General features: G+C 51.5%; 1 protein-coding gene across 1 annotated transcript; it reads right to left on the reverse strand.

The window, feature by feature from the left end:
• Window positions 1-4,030: 4,030 nt before the first annotated feature.
• On the reverse strand, window positions 4,031-8,990 carry THY1 (Thy-1 cell surface antigen). The gene is made up of 4 exons (XM_050759403.1): window positions 8,903-8,990; window positions 6,732-6,792; window positions 5,914-6,249; window positions 4,031-5,373 (listed from the first exon to the last, which is right to left on the reverse strand). The coding sequence occupies exons 2-4, from the start codon at window positions 6,766-6,768 to the stop codon at window positions 5,261-5,263; spliced, it is 486 nt and encodes a 161-aa protein (XP_050615360.1). The 5' UTR covers window positions 6,769-6,792; window positions 8,903-8,990; the 3' UTR covers window positions 4,031-5,260.
• Window positions 8,991-18,718: the final 9,728 nt, after the last annotated feature.

Raw genomic sequence — 18,718 nt, forward strand, 5'->3', positions numbered from 1 at the left:
GTAGCTGGGACTACAGGCGGGTGCCATCATGCCCAGCTAATTTTTGTATTTTTTTGTGGAGATGGGGTTTTACCACCTTGCCCAGGCTGATTTTGAACTCCTGGGCTCAAGCAATCCACCGGCCTCAGCCTCCCAAAGTGCTGAGATTACAGGCGTCAGCCACTGTGCCTGGCCTGCAGATTATTTTTAAGGTAGTTTTAGGTTTAGTTAATGATGAATGCAGAAAAGCCCAAATAACAGTCACTTAAAAAAGGTTGTCCATGGCTGCCCTGACAGCTCCACCATCACCAAGGACTCAGGCTTCTATTTTGTGCTTTGTCATTTGCAACACACAAATTCCACCTATCTCTTAGTCCAAAATAGCTGTTCCAGTTCCAGCCATCACCTCCACATTCCAGCTAGCATAAGGCGAAAGTGGGGAGAAAGGCACACTTTCTCTCTTCTAGAGCCCTTCATAGAAATTACACATACTATTTTGTGCTTATATCCCACTGGACAGAACTTAATCACATAGGCCCATCTCACTGCAGTGGAACTGGGAAATAGAGTCTTTCTTCTGGATCACACGTTTCAGTTCTAGTTTATGGGTCCCATTGCTGAGAAGTAAGAAGATAATGCAAGACACCCGCACTGGTGTCTTCCACAACTTCCCTTCCTCATAGTGCTTGCTGATCACTGCACTGAAATTGATTCCTCCATCTTGTTGGGCTGTGGACCCCTTCAGTCAGGGGCTTGTGTCTTTTATAGCTTAGCACAGAGCCAGGTGCATTTAGGTGCTTAATGTTTGTTGTACAAATACATGATTTCAGCCCAACCAGCTTATTGTTGGTTTTTAAGAATTATTGTTTTATTATTTTTTTGAGACAAGGTCTCGCAGTGTTGCTTAGGATGGCCTCAAACTTCTGGGCTCAAGGGGGCCTCCCAGCTCAGCTTCTCAAGAAGTTGAGATTACAGGTGCCTGCCACCGCACCAAGCTCTAATACTTTTTTTTTTAAGACTGAATCTCACTCTGCCACCCAGGCTGGAGTGTAGTGGCCCACTGTAACCTCTACCTCCTGGGTCAAGCGATTCTCCTGCCTTAGCCTCCCAAGTAGCTGGGATTACAGGCGTGTGCCACCACACCTAGCTAATATTTGTTTGTTTGTTTATTTATTTATTTATTTTTTAGTAGAGACAGGATTTCTCCATGTTGGCCAGGATGGTCTCAAACTCTTGACCTCAAGTGATCCACCTGCCTTGGCCTCCCAAAGTGCTGGGATTACAGGCGTGAGCTACCACACCCTAATTTTAAGACTTACTGAAGTGAAGCCCTAAAGGGGGAAGAGACTAGAGTCCTCTAGTCCATGTTGTCACCAAATTCAGGAAACTGCTTTACTGCACACTTGGCAGGTGGCCTCCACCTGGCCATGCCCGCTGCCAGGCACTCCCCGCCTGCACTGCTGGGCACCTCCAGCCATCACAGCCCCTTCCTGGTGCAGAGTCACACTTGGCCTCCATGGAGCTGCTACATTGGTCCTGCACCACCCTCCATATGGTGTGTCTACATCCACAGGTCCCACTGACCCCAGCTCTTCCTTGTGCTGGGCAAAGATGCCTCCTATGGGTCTGCATAGGACATGTTTCTCCTTGAGTGTGTTGGGGACATTCCAGGCCTGAGAGTGTCCTGAGGCTGAGAGCCCCCGTTGAGCAGAAGCGAGCTGATGGCCCTCTTGCCTGGCCAGGACTCTCTGAAGGACTCCAGCTCCAACATTTTCTCACCAGTGAATTAGGTGATTTACTCTTGACTTGGGATTTACTTCTTTCACACGTAAAGACACCTTCACAGCACAAAAGCTGCAGATTCAGAGAGGGACATCAGGTTGAGGAGGCGGGAGGGATGTGTGTCACAGGTCCCTGGATGCTGTGTAGATTTCTTTGTTGGCCAGTGAAAGTCCCCACATCTCACGGAGATCCCCATGCCCTACCCGAGGAAGCCTCTAGATGTCAGAGGTGCAGACATTGCACTTCTCAGTGGACAATCCAGTCCAGAAATGGGGGTGCAGAGAGGGGCTTCTGTTGCTCTTGAGCGGGAATTCCACAGCCCTAGGTATAGACTTAGGTGCTGAAGGGGGACCCAGGAAAGAGGTGAGGACTGGCGAGGGAGTGGATGGGGAGGGGTTTGGGGCATGTGCGCAGGAACCAGGGCTGGCCCCAGCCCTCTATAATTACCTGAGTTACCACAGACACCCCACAACCTCCACAGGGCCTGCTGACTTGACCACAGAGGGACCCATGGCTGTCGCGGACTGTGGCTGAAAGTCTGCGGGCTGCCAGCCCTCGGCATGGTCATTCTGGATAGGTTTATTTTATTTTTTATTTTTTTGACACAGAGTGTCACTCTGTCACCCAGGCTGGAGTGCAGTGGCACAACCTTGGCTTACTGCAACCTCCGCTTCCTGGGTTCAAGTGATTCTCCCGCCTCAGACTCCTGAGTAGCTGGGATTACAGGTGCACGCTACCATGCCTGGCATTTTTGTATTTTTAGTAGAGATAGAGATGGGGTTTCGAAGCTAGTCTGGAACTTCTGACCTCAAGCGATCCACCTCCTCCAAAAGTGCTGGGATTACAGGCGTGAGCCACCGCGCGCAGCTCTGGGTAGGTTTGTGTTGTGAGGCCTGATGCTCTGTTCTTCTCTTCTTTCCTAAAGTCCGTGGCCCTCTGGTGGCCTCTGTGGCTTCTTGAGCTAACCTCACCCACTGTGGGCCTCAGGTTCTGCTCCCCTAAACATGGCTGCAGAGGGTAATACCATCTCCCAGCACCCTTCAGAGTGTGGCTGCTAAACTCTTCAGGGACACAGTACTAGAGTGTGACAAAGACCCCATAGGAGGAGTCACACAGGTGCGAGGCTTCACATGGTGCCACTCATTTCCTTCCAGAAACACCTCCATACTCTAACTCTTACTACCCTGAGGGTGGTGCTCCCCACATTTCTCTGGCATTTGATCTCCCTTCCCCCACAGCAGCTCTTTTCACCAAGATGCCTTTCCTTGGCACGGCGCTGGCAGCCCAAGCAGGGCTGAAGGAGAGGGGCCTGTGTCTCAGGGGTGTTCCTCCCTTTGGAGCACTCTGGGTTGGCAGCATCTTGCTAAGGGGCTGTCAGCCTCCCAGCCTGGGACAGGGACAGCTCCTCCTCCTCTCTTTGTGCATGGTAACTACAGGGGTGGAAGGCAAGGCAGAGAGGTTGACAGGAGGTAGCAAGAGTGGGAGCCGGTGGCATAATTTAGATCTGAGGCCTTTAAGAAAAATGCTCAGAAATAATCATCCTACCCAGTGCTAAATTATCAGATGAGTTAGCCTCTGGGCAGCTGTCACCTTCCTCCCCCAAATTCCCTGGCAAAGCAGGGAGGCTGGCTTGGGGCTGCCTCTCTAACTCTGAAAGCAACTGGAACCCACAGTTGCCCTGCGGTCCCCCTCTAGCCCCCAATCCCAGGATGCTCGCTCCCATTTTACTCTACTTTTAGGGGAGGAGCCAGGGATGGGGCTCAGTGTTCCCTCCCTACTCCCAAAGGGACAGTATTTGTCCCCAGTCCTTTCTCCTGCCAATGCTTTTGGATTTAGGAAGCGATGCCTCGAGGACATGGGCGTCTCCCAGTAGCGGATGTGCCTGGAGGGGGCATTTCTGAAGAACTACCAGAGCTGAGAATTAAAAGCAGACTGCGTAACTTAGCGTAGGTTCACGCAAAGCCACTTGTGCATTCAAGAGCCAGGGCCAAGTGGTTCGGCCCATGTGTTGGCAGGTAAGCGTGTTGTTCTAGCCAGGTGAGTCAGCAGACATGGGATGTTTATTTGGGCAAATGTGTCTCATTAGGGTCATTCTGAAAATAAGCCCAGTGTGCAGTCATTAGCCCCTGGGGCAGCGTCGCTACTAAATGGTTGGGGAGAAGTCAGGAAAGAGGAAGAGGTGGCATCCCCCAGCCTCACCTGTGGAGGCCCCAGCGAAGCAGGGCAGGCAGGCACTGCTGGAGGAGCAAAGGCCAGGTGGACACGAGGACAGATTCCAGAGGCTTGGTTTTATTGTGCAGTTTTCTTTTTCCTCAATGAGATGCCATAAGCTGTGGTGGCACTATGCACAGTCACAGAACAGGAAGAACCACCGGGCGGGGGCTGGGGGTTGGGAAAAGCCATTTCCCGAGAAGTGTCCAGCTCCTGGGTCTCACTCCATGGCCTGCCTCGGGCCCCACAGAGGTCCCTGAGAAGGCAGGCCTGCGGGGCAGGGGGCTGTCTGAGGGGCTCAGGCACCAGCCAGCAGGGGCTGGCACTGATGGGCGAGGGGGGGAAGTACCTCCCTTAGAAACTTGGGCCAAACTCTGTGCAGCTCTGGGACTCCACCCCACCTGACTTGGAGGCTGTGGGTCAGAGCTCTGGAAGCTCTTGGGAGCTTGGGACAGCCTGAGAGGGTCTTGTCCTCCTCTGTAGCCCTCTCCACTGTGGGTGGAGGCAGGGAGGGGCAGCAGGCCCATGCTTTTAGCTTCCTTAGGCAGGGAGGGATGATGAACCCTCATCCTTTACTTCCTCCTCCAACCCTCCACTAGCGCTGCTTTCCCGGTCAAACCTGCATCTTCACCGGCTCATGCCCCAAAGCCCTTGGGGAACTTGCACAGTGGTAAGGAGGGCTGTTTTTATTTTTATTTTTTGGTTGTGGCTGAGAATGCTGGAGATGCTCAGTTCTCTCCCTCACAAGGTAGGCCACAAATTCTTGGTGGTGCCCTCACATCTGGGGTCTTCAGGCACCAGCCATGCCTGCTGAGGAGTGCTCTCAGGACAGACCGTGTCCGTGCTAGGTTCAGGCACAGCCCAACCACTCCTCATCCAAGTCTCTCCCAGGTCTCTGGTCCCAATGGGCAAGGATGACCCCTCCAGTGGCTGGTACCCCACCATCCCACTACCCCTCACATGCTCTCACTCTCTATCAGGTCCCCAATCCTGGCTTCCCTCTTCACGAACTCTCAAAGAAAAGGAAGGATAAACCCTAAATAAACCAGACAGAAGCAGCTCTGGAACAAAGAGTACAAAAAGACAGCCAGAGGTGTGTGGAGAGGGTGAGGTGCCGCGGGGATGTGGGTAGATAATCGCATGCAGCACTGGGACTCCTGATGAGGGATGGGGTCCCCACTTCTCCTCAAGGTGTGAGGGACTGTGGGGAGGGGGTCAGCCGATTCAGAGAAGTAGGATCTCTGCACTGGAATTTGAGGCTTCCTATCTCCTCCATGGGCCCCACCAGTCACAGGGACATGAAATCCGTGGCCTGGAGAAGGGAGAGGGAGAGCAGGAGCAGAAGCAGCCACGAGGTGTTCTGAGCCAGCAGGCTGATGCCCTCACACTTGACCAGTTTGTCTGCCGAAAGAGAAGAGGGCCGGGGGAGGGGTAGGAAGGAAGAGGGATCAGGACTCAGTAAGGCACAGGCCCAAAGCAAGGGTATACTCCCTTTGAGAGGCAGGTAGCGTGACGTCTTAGGTGGGACCAGGAGCAGCCTGGCCTCAGAACCAGCCATCTTTCCCGTTTGTAAATTACTTACCTCTTGCACACATATCATCTTATGAAAACCTTACTAAACATCATCACAAGAAAACTGGCTGAGGGAAGTGGTGTCATCCCTGTTTTCCCGTTGGGGAGAGGGAAGATTAGGGAGGCCCAGGGCCTTGCCCACAGTTCTGGTGGAAGCATCTACCACACTACTCTGCCTGTCTGACTGGCCCTGAGCTTTTCACCCCATTCACACTGAAGGCAATGGTTCCCCAGTTGACCAGGCAGCAGTTGGGAGAGGGTGAGAGAGTTATGGGGCTATTCTCCTCTCCAGCCCAGCCAAGGAAACTGCCTGCTGTCCCCGAGCCTGGCTCTCCCAGTTCACTTGGCCTTTTTAGGAGTTTGCCTCACCTCTGAGCACAGTGACGTTCTGGGAGGAGACGGGCGGGGAATGGCCAGAGTGGTGGAGTGCACACGTGTAGGTCCCCTCATCCTTGCTGGTGAAGGCGGATAAGTAGAGGACCTTCATGTTGTATTTGCTGGTGAAGTTGGTTCGGGAGCGGTATGTGTGCTCAGGCACCCCCACGGTGCCAAAGAGCACGTGCTTCTTTGTCTCACGGGTCAGGCTGAACTCGTACTGGATGGGTGAGCTGGTGGTATTCTCATGGCGGCAGTCCAGACGAAGGCTCTGGTCCACTAGGCAGGCCGTTAGGCTGGTCACCTTCTGCCCTCGGGAGACCTGCAAGACTGGCACCAGCAGTGCCTCCTTCAAATTGGAGGGGCCTACAGCGTAGGGGCCTCCCACCCACCTGAAGTGGAGAGATGGGCCTGGCTAGGGAGGGGACTGGGGTCTGCTCTCTGAGTGCCTTTCCCCACTCCAGGGATCCCACTTCTCCTTTGCAGACCCCAGCCTTCCTCCCAAGTCTGCTTGAGCCTTGGATCCTATCAATGTGTTTCAAGGACAGGAGATTTTGGGGAATTGATACAGGTTCTGGGTTCTCAATTGGGGATTTTAGTTCAATATGAGGGAGGGCTCAGCAAACTGTGTTTCCAAAAACCACCTCAGGCTGTCAGAGTATCAGCGAGGTGGGTTGGCTGACTTTGGGATGAAAAGAGCCCTCTGAAAAACAGTCACCTGCGCTTTTCTGAGACTGTGAGGGAGAAGCCACTTCTCTGGAGGGAAGGAAGCCAGGGTGCCTGGAGCCCCAGCCCTGCCCCATGCCGGGTACCTGTTAGCAGGAGAGCGATGCTGATGGCCGGGTTCATGGTTCTGGGAGCTCAGTCCTGGATCTGGGTTGGGAACAGGATGGGAATCAGCCAAGGTGTGCCACACTTACTGCCAGGGCTGGGGGTCCCTGGGAACATGACATAATGGCTATGGCAGACATCTAAGTCCCTCTCTCCATCCCCCCTCTCGTCCCTACTTCTCATTGAACATGATACAGCCACTGGCTCTTTCCTGCTCAGGGAAATCAAGTAAGGAGGGAGAACAAGCCCTGTCATGGTGTGTTTCTGTGCTTGGCCATGGAGCACTGACTAGCTGGGTGCCTTTAAGTGACTTTACCACTCTTTCTCCTCTTCTTACATTAACACAGTGTATGGTAATGTAAGACCTATGAGGGCTGGGGCTTCCTATTTAAAAAAAAAATTTAATCGTGGTAAAATACAAAAAGCATAATAATTACTATTTTAACCATCTCCAGAACTCTTTTTGTCTTTCAAATTAAAACTCTGGATCTGTTAAACAAAGACTCCCCATTTAGGGACTTCCCATTTCCTGTTCAGAAGAAAATCCCCAATGCTCAAAACCATTTCCATTTGCAGATTACTGGCATATAGCATACACTCCAAAGATATTTATTGTGAATGAATGAATGAATCTCTCTGAATCTTACATACCCACCGGGTTATGATGGGAGTTAAGAAAAACAACCAACATCTGGCGATGACTGCTTCATATAAGTGAGCCACAAATCCCTAAGTCATTCGCCGTCCCCAGTGGATGGCTAAAGACCATCCACCATGGCTAAGGATGCTCCCAGATAGGGAGCATCTATTCCTATCTGGATAGGGCACAGGCTAAGCGTGTTCCCGGAGGAGAGAAAGCCACAGTGATCTCCAATTGTATGTGAGTCAAGGACGCTTCCCAATGTCCAGCTCTCTGGAGTTCCTGGGACTGCAGTTTTCCAGCCCAGTTTTAACAGCCACCCTGGCTAGGCTGTCTGGTCTTTTTGTTTTTGCAGCCTTGGCTGAACCAACCCTTGGCGAGGCGAGGCGACGCGGAGCCGGTAGCCCAGCCTGTCCGCAGAGCAGTGCTCGCCCAGGAGAGGCCACAGAAGGGGCATGCACCCGCGAGCGCGCGCAGGGCATTGCCTCGGTAGAGTGCGCCCGGGTGCGCAGGGTGCGCCACTCGCCGAGTTCAGGGTCCCTGGCGCTCAGCCCCTTGACGGGTGAGGCTAGATCCTGCGGCGGCTGCAGCTACAATCAATGCTCTCTCTGTCCCGGGGTGGAGCTGCTGCCCTGAGTCAGATCCAGGAGGAAGGGGGGTCTGCATCTGGCTTTTGATTCGAGGACTCTTGTTTGAGATGATGTGCGGGCTTGGGATCTAGGAGGGGAAGGGGGAACAGTGGCAAGAGCAAGAAAGGGAAGAATTGGGTCTGGGGCTGGAGAGGGTAGAAGAGCCAGGAGAGGGGTGGAGAGCGGCTGGGGAGGTTCAGTCTGTGTTCATTTCCTCTGATTTGTGTCCTCAGGCGGCTCCAGACCCGGAGAAGGTCTGCTCTTCCTCCCTCTCAAGCCCCCGGCGGGCCTCACCCTTATTCCATTTCCGTATTCCAATCCTCTCCTTTCTCAGCTGAGTCCCCCTTCCCCCTCTCTCATCCTTTTCCAGTTCTCCCCTCCCCCGTCCGCCCGCCTTCCACCCAGTCCCCGCCTGCGGCATTGCGGCTTCCTTCTCCTCCGGTGCCCCGCACCCAGCCCACCGCGAGGTCACCGGGCAGATTCCCTCCACTCGCCATCCTTCGTCCTCTCCCCACAGTTTCACCCGTCCTCCTCCCCACCTCTGCGAGCTGGGTTTGGGGACTTCTGGGTGGAACGCAGACCAACAGTTTGTCCTTGGTGCCCTTCCTCCCTGTTCTCCAGCGCCCCAGCCCCAGACACCCGTTCCCCAGCGGGCGAAAGCCCGGGAGCGCCTTCCCCGAAAGACGTCGCCGTGCGACTGGGCCCCGGCCCTGCAGTAGCATCTCACTCCCGCCCCTGCCTGGAAAGCAGGCCCCTCCCTAAGCTCTGCGCCCTCTTCCCTGGGCGCCCTCGGACCGTGGCCCGAAGCCTAGTGTTGGGAGGGCTTGCATGGGCGCTTGACGGCAGTCCCCGAGCCCCAGGTCCCGCCGGCTCCAGTTCCCACCTGGACTGGGGTCTTCCGCTGCCGCAGCCTCCTCCAGACGCGCCGCCGCCTCCGGTTGCTGCACCCAGCTCGGAGCCCGCAGTTTTCACCGGGGATGGAGGAGAGGGGGAGCGGGGAGCCGGGGGCTCAGCCAATCAGAGGCGGAGATGGGGGGAGAAAGGATGGCAGGGTGGGGTGGGGGGGTGGGGAAGGAAGAGAAGGCGGTCCCGTATTGGTGTGAGAGTGGCAGGTTGCGGCGGAAGGGGGCCCTCATCCTGTGGCCGGAGATCAGGGTGGGGCAGCCCAAAGAACATTAGCCTCCTCTCTGAGCCCCGCAATGGTTGTTCCCCTTTTAACGCTTTAACCCTTTTCTTCTGACCTATTCTTCAAAAGTCTGTGGGAAAGCCACAGTGTAAGAGGTGCAGGATGCAGGCCGGGAGCGCCCACGCCTCTGCATTTCCTTTTCAGCTGGAGCCCACCTCCTCCGGAGCCTCCAGTGAGAAGTTTTGGAATATTCCAGTCTTTCTGAAAGGAAGCTGGTTGGGTGTTTTTCAATGTTGGAGCAGCCCTTTGGAAGCAAGGCAGGCCCTGGACCCACCCTGTCCGTCCCTGGTCCCCAGCCCCATTTCGCCCCCTCATCTATTCCAGAACACCCAGCCCTTCAGGGGGCCTGCGGGTGCTTTTTGCTCTGGGCATCACGTCTCCTTCAGCCCCTGGGCTGGCACCTGCTGGTCCAGACAGCTGGAAGGTTCTTCTGGCTTTCTTGAGTACAGTCTGCTTGTTTGGTCTTCAGACCAGGGAGGGAGGGTTGCCTTTCAGCAGGCACTGTGCTGGGCACATTACATTCATGGCCACCTTTACCTCACGGCCGCCTGCTGGGTTCATCCCATCTCAATCCTCACCTCCTGTCTTGGCTGGTAAGTGGGAGAGCTGGAGAATTGACCTGGGCTATGGAACCCCAGTTCTCAAGGGTGAGCCATTCCTCTTGCTCATCCCTGCCCACTGGGAGAGGAGAGGAACTCTGGGAAAGAGGAGGAGACAGCGCCACAGAAAGGACTCAGTCGAAGCCAGCTTCTGATCACCTGGGGCACTCCTGATAACCCACCAACTGGATGTCACCAGAAGCCCTAGGTTCATTTTTGTAGACAGTGCTGATGACTTGTCTCTCACTCACAGGTGTGGTGAATTTTTTGAACCAACGTTTATTTGGTTGATTTTTATCCTGCCGGTCTCTATGAATTCTGGTGGAGACATTCTGTGGGCTGGCCCTGCCTCTCCACTGTCTGCCTGCCTGTTCTCCTATTTCTTCATGGAAGTCAGCCCTGGCACCTTCCCTGCAGTTTCTGATACTGCAGTGGCACTGTTGGAAGCCGCTGTTGGAAGCTTGCAAGTGGGAGGAGATTCGCTTGGTTTCCCAGCATTTAGGGTGATGGAACATTCTAACTGGAATGAGCCTTGCAGACTGTTAAGTCCAAAGGAGCTATTCACTTTGGTAAACCGCAGAGGCTTCTAGGGCATTTTATGAAAAATGCAGCCCACCTTGCCCACCTAGGACCTCCTTAATCTAGTACTAGAGCCAGCTGAGTCTGCACTTCTCTCATGCTCCCCAGGATCTGGGGACTCTAACACATGATCTGGTAAGACTGTCCCTCTTCATAGGCGAGCTAACCTGGCTTCTTGTTTGTAGGGTACTTTTTAAGGCCATGGATGTCCTTGCCCCTTGCTGCTGACTTCCCTCCTCCCTCCAACTCCATCCCAGCCATCTTCCCATTCATCTACCTGATGCATTCCAGACATGCTGGCTCTGGCTTCTTTCTATCTCTTCATGGCAGTGTGTTCCTTCCTGCTTAACAGCTTTCTGATTCTGAGTCCAGGGATCTTAACTGCAGAAGGCATCTGGGCTCTGCTGGCTGAGACCCTGGATGCTCCGTTTCCCACTCTTTGGCCCTGTCTCTGAGTGTTGCTGCATAGAAGGCCTAGCAGTGCTATTTTGATAAGGTTATGAGGACCTGGCCTAATTTCTGGGTCCCCAAGCACCTTGCTTTCAGGAAGCGGGGGGGGGGGAAGTATAGACTGTAGAAGGTGTGGCAATTCTGTGTCTGCCAAAGCAAGATCTCTGATTGGATGGAATTAATGGCTCAGATGAGACATCTGAGGTCAGGGGATAGACCACAAAGTGGTGGAGGGAGGGAAGAGATTTTAAAACTCCATTTACTGTGGATAGGATCGGAGTGCTGAAAGCAGCAAGGCTTTAGAGGGATCCAGCTAAGGTGTGACTTCCTGCCAGAAGACTGTGGCTGCCCTGTTGGTCTCTTAGATCTCTCTTCTCCCACCGTCTGCTGTTGTTCCACTCAGAAACACATGGGGATAAAAAGTCTTCTAAAAACACACAGCCCTTTAGCATGACCTAAGGACTGCCAGCCATTCACTCATTTCATCAGATTGTCTTTGTAGAATCACAGAGGTGGCTACAGCTTTCCCATCTTTTACATTTTATTTTATTTTATTTTTGAGACAGGGTCTCACTCTGTTGCTCAGGCTGGACTGCAGTGGTACAATCACTGCTCACTGAAGCCTTGACCTCCTGGGCTCAAGTGATCCTCCTGCCTCCGCCTCCTGAGTAGCTGGGACCATAGGCACTTGACACTGTGCCCAGCTAATTAAATTTTTTTTTTTTTTTTTTTTTTTTTTTTTTTAAGAGATGAGATCTCACCATGTTGCCCAAGCTGATCTTGAACTCCTGGGCTCAAGAAATCCTCCCGCCTGGCCTCTCAAAATGCTGGGATTACAGGCGGGAACCACTGCACCTGGCTTGCCCCACCATTTTATAGCTGGGACTTGAGGCCCAAGAAAGGTAATGATTTGTCAAGGTCAGACAAATATTTTGAAGAATGGTTTGGACTATTAGATCTTAGGTCTCCTGACTCCGTGTACAGTGCTCTCCAGTGCTCCCAGAGTGGATCCTCAGATCTCTGCTAGACTCATTTCCCTGGTTCATGGTGAAATAAGTAAAACGAGGACAGTCCGGGGTACTCTGAACATAGCTGTCAGGTTATCACCTTGTTTTGATTTTATGTTCTTCACCCTATTGATGAGGGAGAGATTCCCACCCCCTAAAGTTAGGAGGATCACAACATGACCTCAACACTGGACGAATGAGATCAATAGCAGTTTATTAGTCACATATGCTCATACCCAGGAGGATAACGCTGCATGCCATGGATTGCTACATGGGAGTTGCATTCAGGGATTACCAGGAGCTGTGGGAGGCAGGCTTTGTAATGTCAAAACGGTGGAATACCCCCGTTTCCTATAAGAGAATGTGATTGGCTGTTTGCGTAATTCTGTGGGCTGGCACGGTGCTGAAGCCCACTACTCAGGGATAAGCAGAAATTGTGCCTGGCTCCCACAATAAGGAAGGTGGTTTGGCTGGGGGACCTCATCAGCAAAGTAGGGAGGAGATCTTGTAATTAGGCCATTTGAGGTCTCCCTGATATCAAGGCAGCCATAATATTGAGCTCTAATCTTTGACTAATTGCGACTATATACCTGCCTTTCCTATACTTTCATTCTAAGATTATACCTTTCCACTTTTCTGAAGAGGTGGTGGTATTGATATGTGTGTATGTATGTTTTTAATGTCCTGCTTTATAAAAAAAAAAAAAAATTGGCAACTTTCTGTTAACCCTCACACTTCTTTGGAAATGTGACTAAGTCTATGAAATTAAAAAATCTTGGAACCGCTGTTCTACACTCTGCTACTTCTCCTAACCTCTAGTCGAGGTCAACTTCCTGAGCGAGGTTAGCTCCCTGAAGAACTGCATGTTTGGTTGGAGAATGTGACAAATACAAACTAAACATTATCTCTTGGAATGCAGGGCAGAAGTTGAGAGAAAACACCAATGGAGATAATTTAATCTTTGATAGTTATTTTAAAAACTTTATTCATGGATGGCTTAATTGATCAAATAATTAAGACATTATTGATACCAATAATGTTCCAAGGCACGGGGCTAGACTCTAGGTATACAAAGATCAATAGAACACAACCTCAAAGGCTTGTTCCAATGAGGGAAACAGAAATGATACATACATAATTAGAAAAAAAGAGGGTAGATACAGAGGTAGAGATGTGTAAAGGGTACTGTGGGAGTCCAGAGGAGAGACAGGTGATGACCCAATCTGTCAGAGAGGGCTTCTTGGAGGCCAGGCATGAACTGAACTTTTAAAGATAAATGGGAGCTGCCCAGGTATGGTAGACTGTCGCACCAATGGCCTCCAGTGAGTCATGCCCCCCGGGTGTCCATGCTTTTGTGTGATCCCTTCCGCACTGATTCTGGGGTTGGCCATGTGCCCTACTTTGGCCAATGGGCCATCAGCAAATGTGATGAAGTCAGGAACTTGTGAAATGTTTGTACATTGGGGCTTGCTTTTTTGGAGTTCAGTTGCCACTTGAGGAAGTCTGAACTATCTCAGTTTACATCAATCACCATTTGGGATCTGCCAGGCCCCAGTTTATCTGCCATGGGACCACACAGGCATGTGACCTGCCATGGGACCACAAAGGTATGTGTAATTCCAAGTGATGCCACACAGAAGAGATATGACCCACCCAGATAAGGCTACTGTGGTGATTCTAAAATGTGGACGCAAATTCTTTGACATTCCTTCATCAAGAGGTGACATCTATGTCCACTTGTCTTAAATCTCAATGGGCTTGTGACTGCTTCAGCTAATAGGGTAGGACAGATATGATGCTAAGACACCTCTGTGCTGAGGCCTTAGAAGGCCACATAGCTTCTATCCTTTTTGCCAGAACACTCACTCTTGGAGCCAACGTGGAAAATGTCTGGCTATCCACCTGCAGCCACCATGCCTGGCTCCAGGCAATTTCAAGTAAGGAGAGACTCTTTGGTGGCTGGAACAGTGTGAATCAGGTAGTGGTGAAACAATTGGCAAAAACAAAGTTTCTCGTGGTAACTTAGACAACAGAAGTTGTGCTTAATGAATTTGTAGATTTGGCTAAAGGGACCTGGAGACAGAATCTCAAAGTGTCATTTGGGTGCTTCTAGTTGGCATGATAAAGTATTAAAAGAGAGAGCTGAGCTACAAAAGGACCTGCTCAGTTTGTTAGGTGGAAAAGAAAACCAGCTCTCATTGCCAGTCTCAATATCAGGCAATGGTCTCTCAAAATTAGAACTGGCCTGAAGGTAAAGATTAAATAAAGGGTATCAAGGGTATGATTTTGCAACCTTTGTTAAGACCCCAGGGGATTTAAATGGTGTTCGGTAGACCTTCTTGACAAAACAGAAGAGTTTCTAAGAATGTTAAGGACGTTGTCCTTGCCAGACACAGTGGCTCATGCCTGTAATCTCAGTACTTTGGGAGGCCAAGGCAGGAAGATCACTTGAACCCAGGAGTTTGAGATCAGCCTGGGCAACATAATGAGACCTCATCTCTACAAAAAATAAAAAACTAACTGGGTGTGGTGTCATGTGCCTGTGGTCCTAGATACTTGGGAGGCTGAGGTGGGAGGATCTCTTGAGCCTGATAGGTTGAGGCTTCAGTGAGGCACCCTAGCCTGGGCCACAGAGCAAGGCCATGTCTAAAAAGAAAAGGCATTGTTCTATAGCTGAAGTGGAGTCTTTTTAAAATTATGTGTGTATGTAACTTTTGGTGCATGAAGTGGACCCCAGTAATATTCACAGAAAACCCATAAAGTTTTAAGGAGTATTGTATTGGCAAAAGCTCCGCCAGTTTGGAGTAAAAGGAACTGAAACAGTTCAAAATGAAAAGAAGCCTCTGGGCCTCCAACTTTCTATGGGCAGGAAGCTGGCCCCTATACACAGGTCCTTCTTTTAGGGAAAAGAAGGATCTCTTGGAAGGCAAAACCAACAGCCCAGAGAGTATAACTAACAGCCAGGGAGAACTGGGTCCTATTCAAGTAACATTCTCTGCCTCTAGCTTAGGGGCCCCAGTGACATGTGCCTGCCTGGATTTCAGAATTGCTTTGAACTAGTGATTGTTCTGTGCTTCTCATTTCTCCCCTTTTAATGGGAGTATCTATTGAACTTATCCTGTCCCTGTGTCACCATTGTACATTGGGCATGTGGTCTTGTCTTTTTAGCTCACAGGTCCCTAAGTGAAGAGGAGCTACCCCTGAGGAGTTGTACCCAAGGAGACTCAGCCACAGCCAGACCTACTGCACATTTTGAGATCATGGTCTTGGAGCCTGATGTCGTGATTGGCTGCTTTGGGAAGGATGGGTGTATTTCACAAGTGGGAGGACAGCGCATCTTTAGGAGTAGCGAGCAGACTGTGGTAGAGTGCCACATTAATGCCCTCAGCCAGTCATGCCTCTTTCACACTGACTCTGGGCTTGGCCATAAGACATGTTTTGTCCCATAGAAGTTCAGCAAACGTGGTGCAAGTAATTTCCTGAGTGCTTGTCATCTTAGGCAAGGACCCTGGGGCCCTGTGAGGAAGCTCGAGTTGGTCACAATGGACAGACCTGAACAGAATTACTGTGGCTACCATCCCTCACCCCAATCTGGGAGTTGCCCATCACTGAGTAAGCCTTTCCAGGATCACCCAGTGTCCAGCCCGCTTGTCACCTAGCCACACATGCAGGAGTGAGCCCAGACAACCCCGTATGAAGCTGTTCCCTGACCAAACTGCTGACCCACAGAATAGCTGCCTTTGGTTACTAGTTGGGGTGATTTGTGACAGAGCAATAGCTAAGAAACCAGGTGAGGAGAGGGGAGAGGATCTAAGACACAGGAGGCAGTGTGAGCAAAGGAACAGAAATACAGCAAAGCAAAGCAGAGGCAGGAAAAACAGGCAGTTTGGTTTCTTGTGGCAGTGAAGACTGGGAGAGGATAATGGAGAAATGGAGAAGAGGCAGTTGAGGAAGTCCTTGTCTGTCTGGACTTGGATAATGAGGCATCATGATGGGTTTACAGGAAGAGTGTGAAATGGTTGGGTAGGTATATTCTTTAGAAAGATTACTCTGGGAGGTCGGGGTGCAGTGGCTCAGGCCTGTAATCCCAGCACTTTGGGAGACCGAGATGGGCAGATCACCTGAGGTCAGAAGTTCGAGACCAGCCTGGCCAATGTGGTGAAACCCCATCTGTACTAAAAATACAAACATTAGCCAGGTGAGGTGACAGGCGCCTGTAGTCCCAGCTACTCAGGAGGCTGAGACACAAGAATCACTTGAACCTGGGAGGCGGAGGTTGTAGTTAGCTGAGATCGCACCATTGCATTCCAGCCTCAGCGACAGAGTGAGACTGTCTCAAAAAAAAAAAAAAAAAAAAAAAAAAAAGAAAAGAAAGATTACTGTGGGGGCAGCCTGGTGAGTGACTGGAGGGCCTCATGAATCCTCTCCTACCTGTGGTTCTTTGCCCTGCAGTGCACTCAGTGCGGAGGTAGGGAGGTGGGAGGTGGCTTCTGGGGAGGAGGGTGGTGTGATGCACACTTCCTTGGGGTCAAGACCCGTATTCGTCTTATTTACTGCTGTAGCTCTGGGGCTTCCAGTTCCTGGCACAAAGTAGAGTCACACAATAAATGTTTTTGGATAAACCTAAGGAGTAAGGGCGTTCAAGTATCATAGGTGCTGCCCATGAGGCAAGAAGGCGGGAATTCAAAGAAGGGTTTGGGAGAAAGCAGTGGTTGTTTTCTGGAAAGGGAAAGAAAGGCATTCCCGACAGAGAGAGCCCCAGAAACAAGGGTGGAGGTGTGAAGTGCGCCTGGGAGCTGCATCAGTGAGGGGAATGAGGGTCTGAGATGGGTCAGGAGCAGTGGAGGTGGAGAAGGTGGGGCAGATGGGAGAGACCCAAGTCAGGGGATGTTCAGTGCCTTCCTGGATGTGTTTGGGAGGCATCACAAAGACTCCCAGATTTTGGGGGTGGCTTCTCTGAAGGATGAGAGAGAGGAAGCAGCTTCAGTGCAAAAGATCATGTATTCAGTGCTGGCCCCGTTGAGCTTGAGAGCCTGTAGGATGTGCACATGGAGAGGTTCAGATGCGAGCTGAGGAGTGAGGTCGGAGGAGAGGAGAGGTTAACTGCTGGTTGCTGGCAATTAGGTGGTAATGAGCACCCCGGGAGCATGTGTAGACCTAGAAAAAAACGGAACCCAGGACAGGACCCCGAAGAGCGCTGACACTTAAGGGAGCGGTTGCAGCTGAGGAGTCTGGGGAGGTAGCCAGAGGATGGATAATGAGGAGAGGATGAAGCCACAGGAACAGGTGAGTTCAGTGAGGGTGTGGTCAGCAGTGTGAAGTACAGATGAAAATGTATCCTATCCATTAGATTTGGCGACAGGAGGTCACCTGGCGAGGACAGTTTCAGAAGAGTGGGAACCGAGGTCTGAAGTCATTGTTTCAAAGTACAGTTTTTATTATTAGGTATGGCAAAGGCCGCAGGGCAGGAGGCGGCCTCCATTGAAAAGATGATTTGTTAAACTCATAAATCCTGAGCTGGGGGCACACCACACAGTGGTGGCCACTGGGAAGCACTGGGCCGGTCAGGAGGCACATGGGGAGGGGGCAGTCATGGGCGGGAGCCTTCATTGTGGTTTTCAAGGGAACAAATGGGCAAGGCAGGGTGAGCAGGCTTAGGATTGGCTATGTTGAATAATTGCAGTGGGCTCTGGGCATAGGAGCTGTCCTAGTTGTGTGGAACCTGGCCTTGGGCAATCAGGGCAGGTGGCTGGTGGCTCTGAGTGTGAAAGTCAATAAAGGAGGCGTTTGGAGCGTGCACTCTGGACTGGTTGAGTGGGAGAGTTATCTCCGATCTCTACGAATTGGCTAACCGTGGGAGGAACAGTCACCTCAGATGTTAAAACATCATAATAGAGAAAATAAAAGACATGGTTAATATAGTCGTGGGTTAAGGAGCAAGTGGGGAGACAAGATGGAGGCTGCAAAGCAAAGAGGAGCTTTTAAATGAGCAGCAGCTGCTTGAGGGCCACAGGGTCCCTTCTTCTCCTGAGGGGCTGGCCTGGGAGGTGGCTTGCAGGATGGCTGAGAGACAGCCAGCATCTTCTGTGGAGGCCTGGGCCTGCCTCCTGGTGAGATCCCCCTTGTGACTTCCGGCCGGGCAGCACAGCATCTGGCATGGACACTCCAGGCATGAGGTGTGGGGCTGCTCAGCTTCAATCTTGTGGTTTCGGTTTGGCTAAGCTCAGCTGTTCTCCGTGTGCACCAAGCCAAAGGAGAGCCAGACAGGGCTGTCTGAGAGGTGAGGATAGCCCCCGAGACTGAGTCAGTCTCTCCAGCACAGAGAAAATGAGTTAGCTTTTTTTTTTTTTGTCAGGGACAGCTACGCCTAGGGAATAAGCAAGACTCATCCTTGTGGAATGTGAGCAGTTAGTTTTTTTTTTTTTTTTTTTTTTTTTTTTTTTAACGTCTTTTGAAGAAAAAATACACAAGCAGAGATCCCACGGTTGTCCGAGGCCACTTCTACCTCAACTGTCCACAGCCAGGACCCATCAACAGCAAAAGTGCTTTGTAAGCAAGCTGCTGCTCCCTGATATACAAGCTGTAGCATCCCCACCACCTTCCAAAGAAGCCGACAATTCCCCAACGTCCCTTGCCAGCTGGCTTCAGTTAGTAGTTGCAGAATGCAAATGAAGCATGCTGCAGCGACTCTGGGTTGGGCTGCTCCAAAGGGGGGGGAAATTCGCCTCCCAGTAGGGAAGAGGAAGAAAGTCAGAAATACTTTCTTTATATTCGAGGCATTTCTGCTGCTCCTTGGCAGGAAGGAAAGGAGAATGTCGTGGGTGTTCATTTTTCCAAAGTGCACTGTGTAGGAAAGCATGTGAGTTTCAGCTTCTCCG

This window comes from Macaca thibetana, chromosome 14, assembly GCF_024542745.1.
Source record: "Macaca thibetana thibetana isolate TM-01 chromosome 14, ASM2454274v1, whole genome shotgun sequence".
Taxonomy (NCBI): Eukaryota; Metazoa; Chordata; class Mammalia; order Primates; family Cercopithecidae; genus Macaca; species Macaca thibetana.

Excerpts from the sequence above, each read along its gene's own strand:
- THY1 (XM_050759403.1), bottom strand. The coding sequence starts at position 6,768 with ATGAACCCGGCCATCAGCATCGCTCTCCTGCTAACAG. Across the intron at positions 6,250-6,731 it reads CATCGCTCTCCTGCTAACAG|TCTTGCAGGTCTCCCGAGGG; the intron begins GTACCCGGCATG and ends TGCTGGTGCCAG. Across the intron at positions 5,374-5,913 it reads GAACGTCACTGTGCTCAGAG|ACAAACTGGTCAAGTGTGAG; the intron begins GTGAGGCAAACT and ends CTCTTTCGGCAG.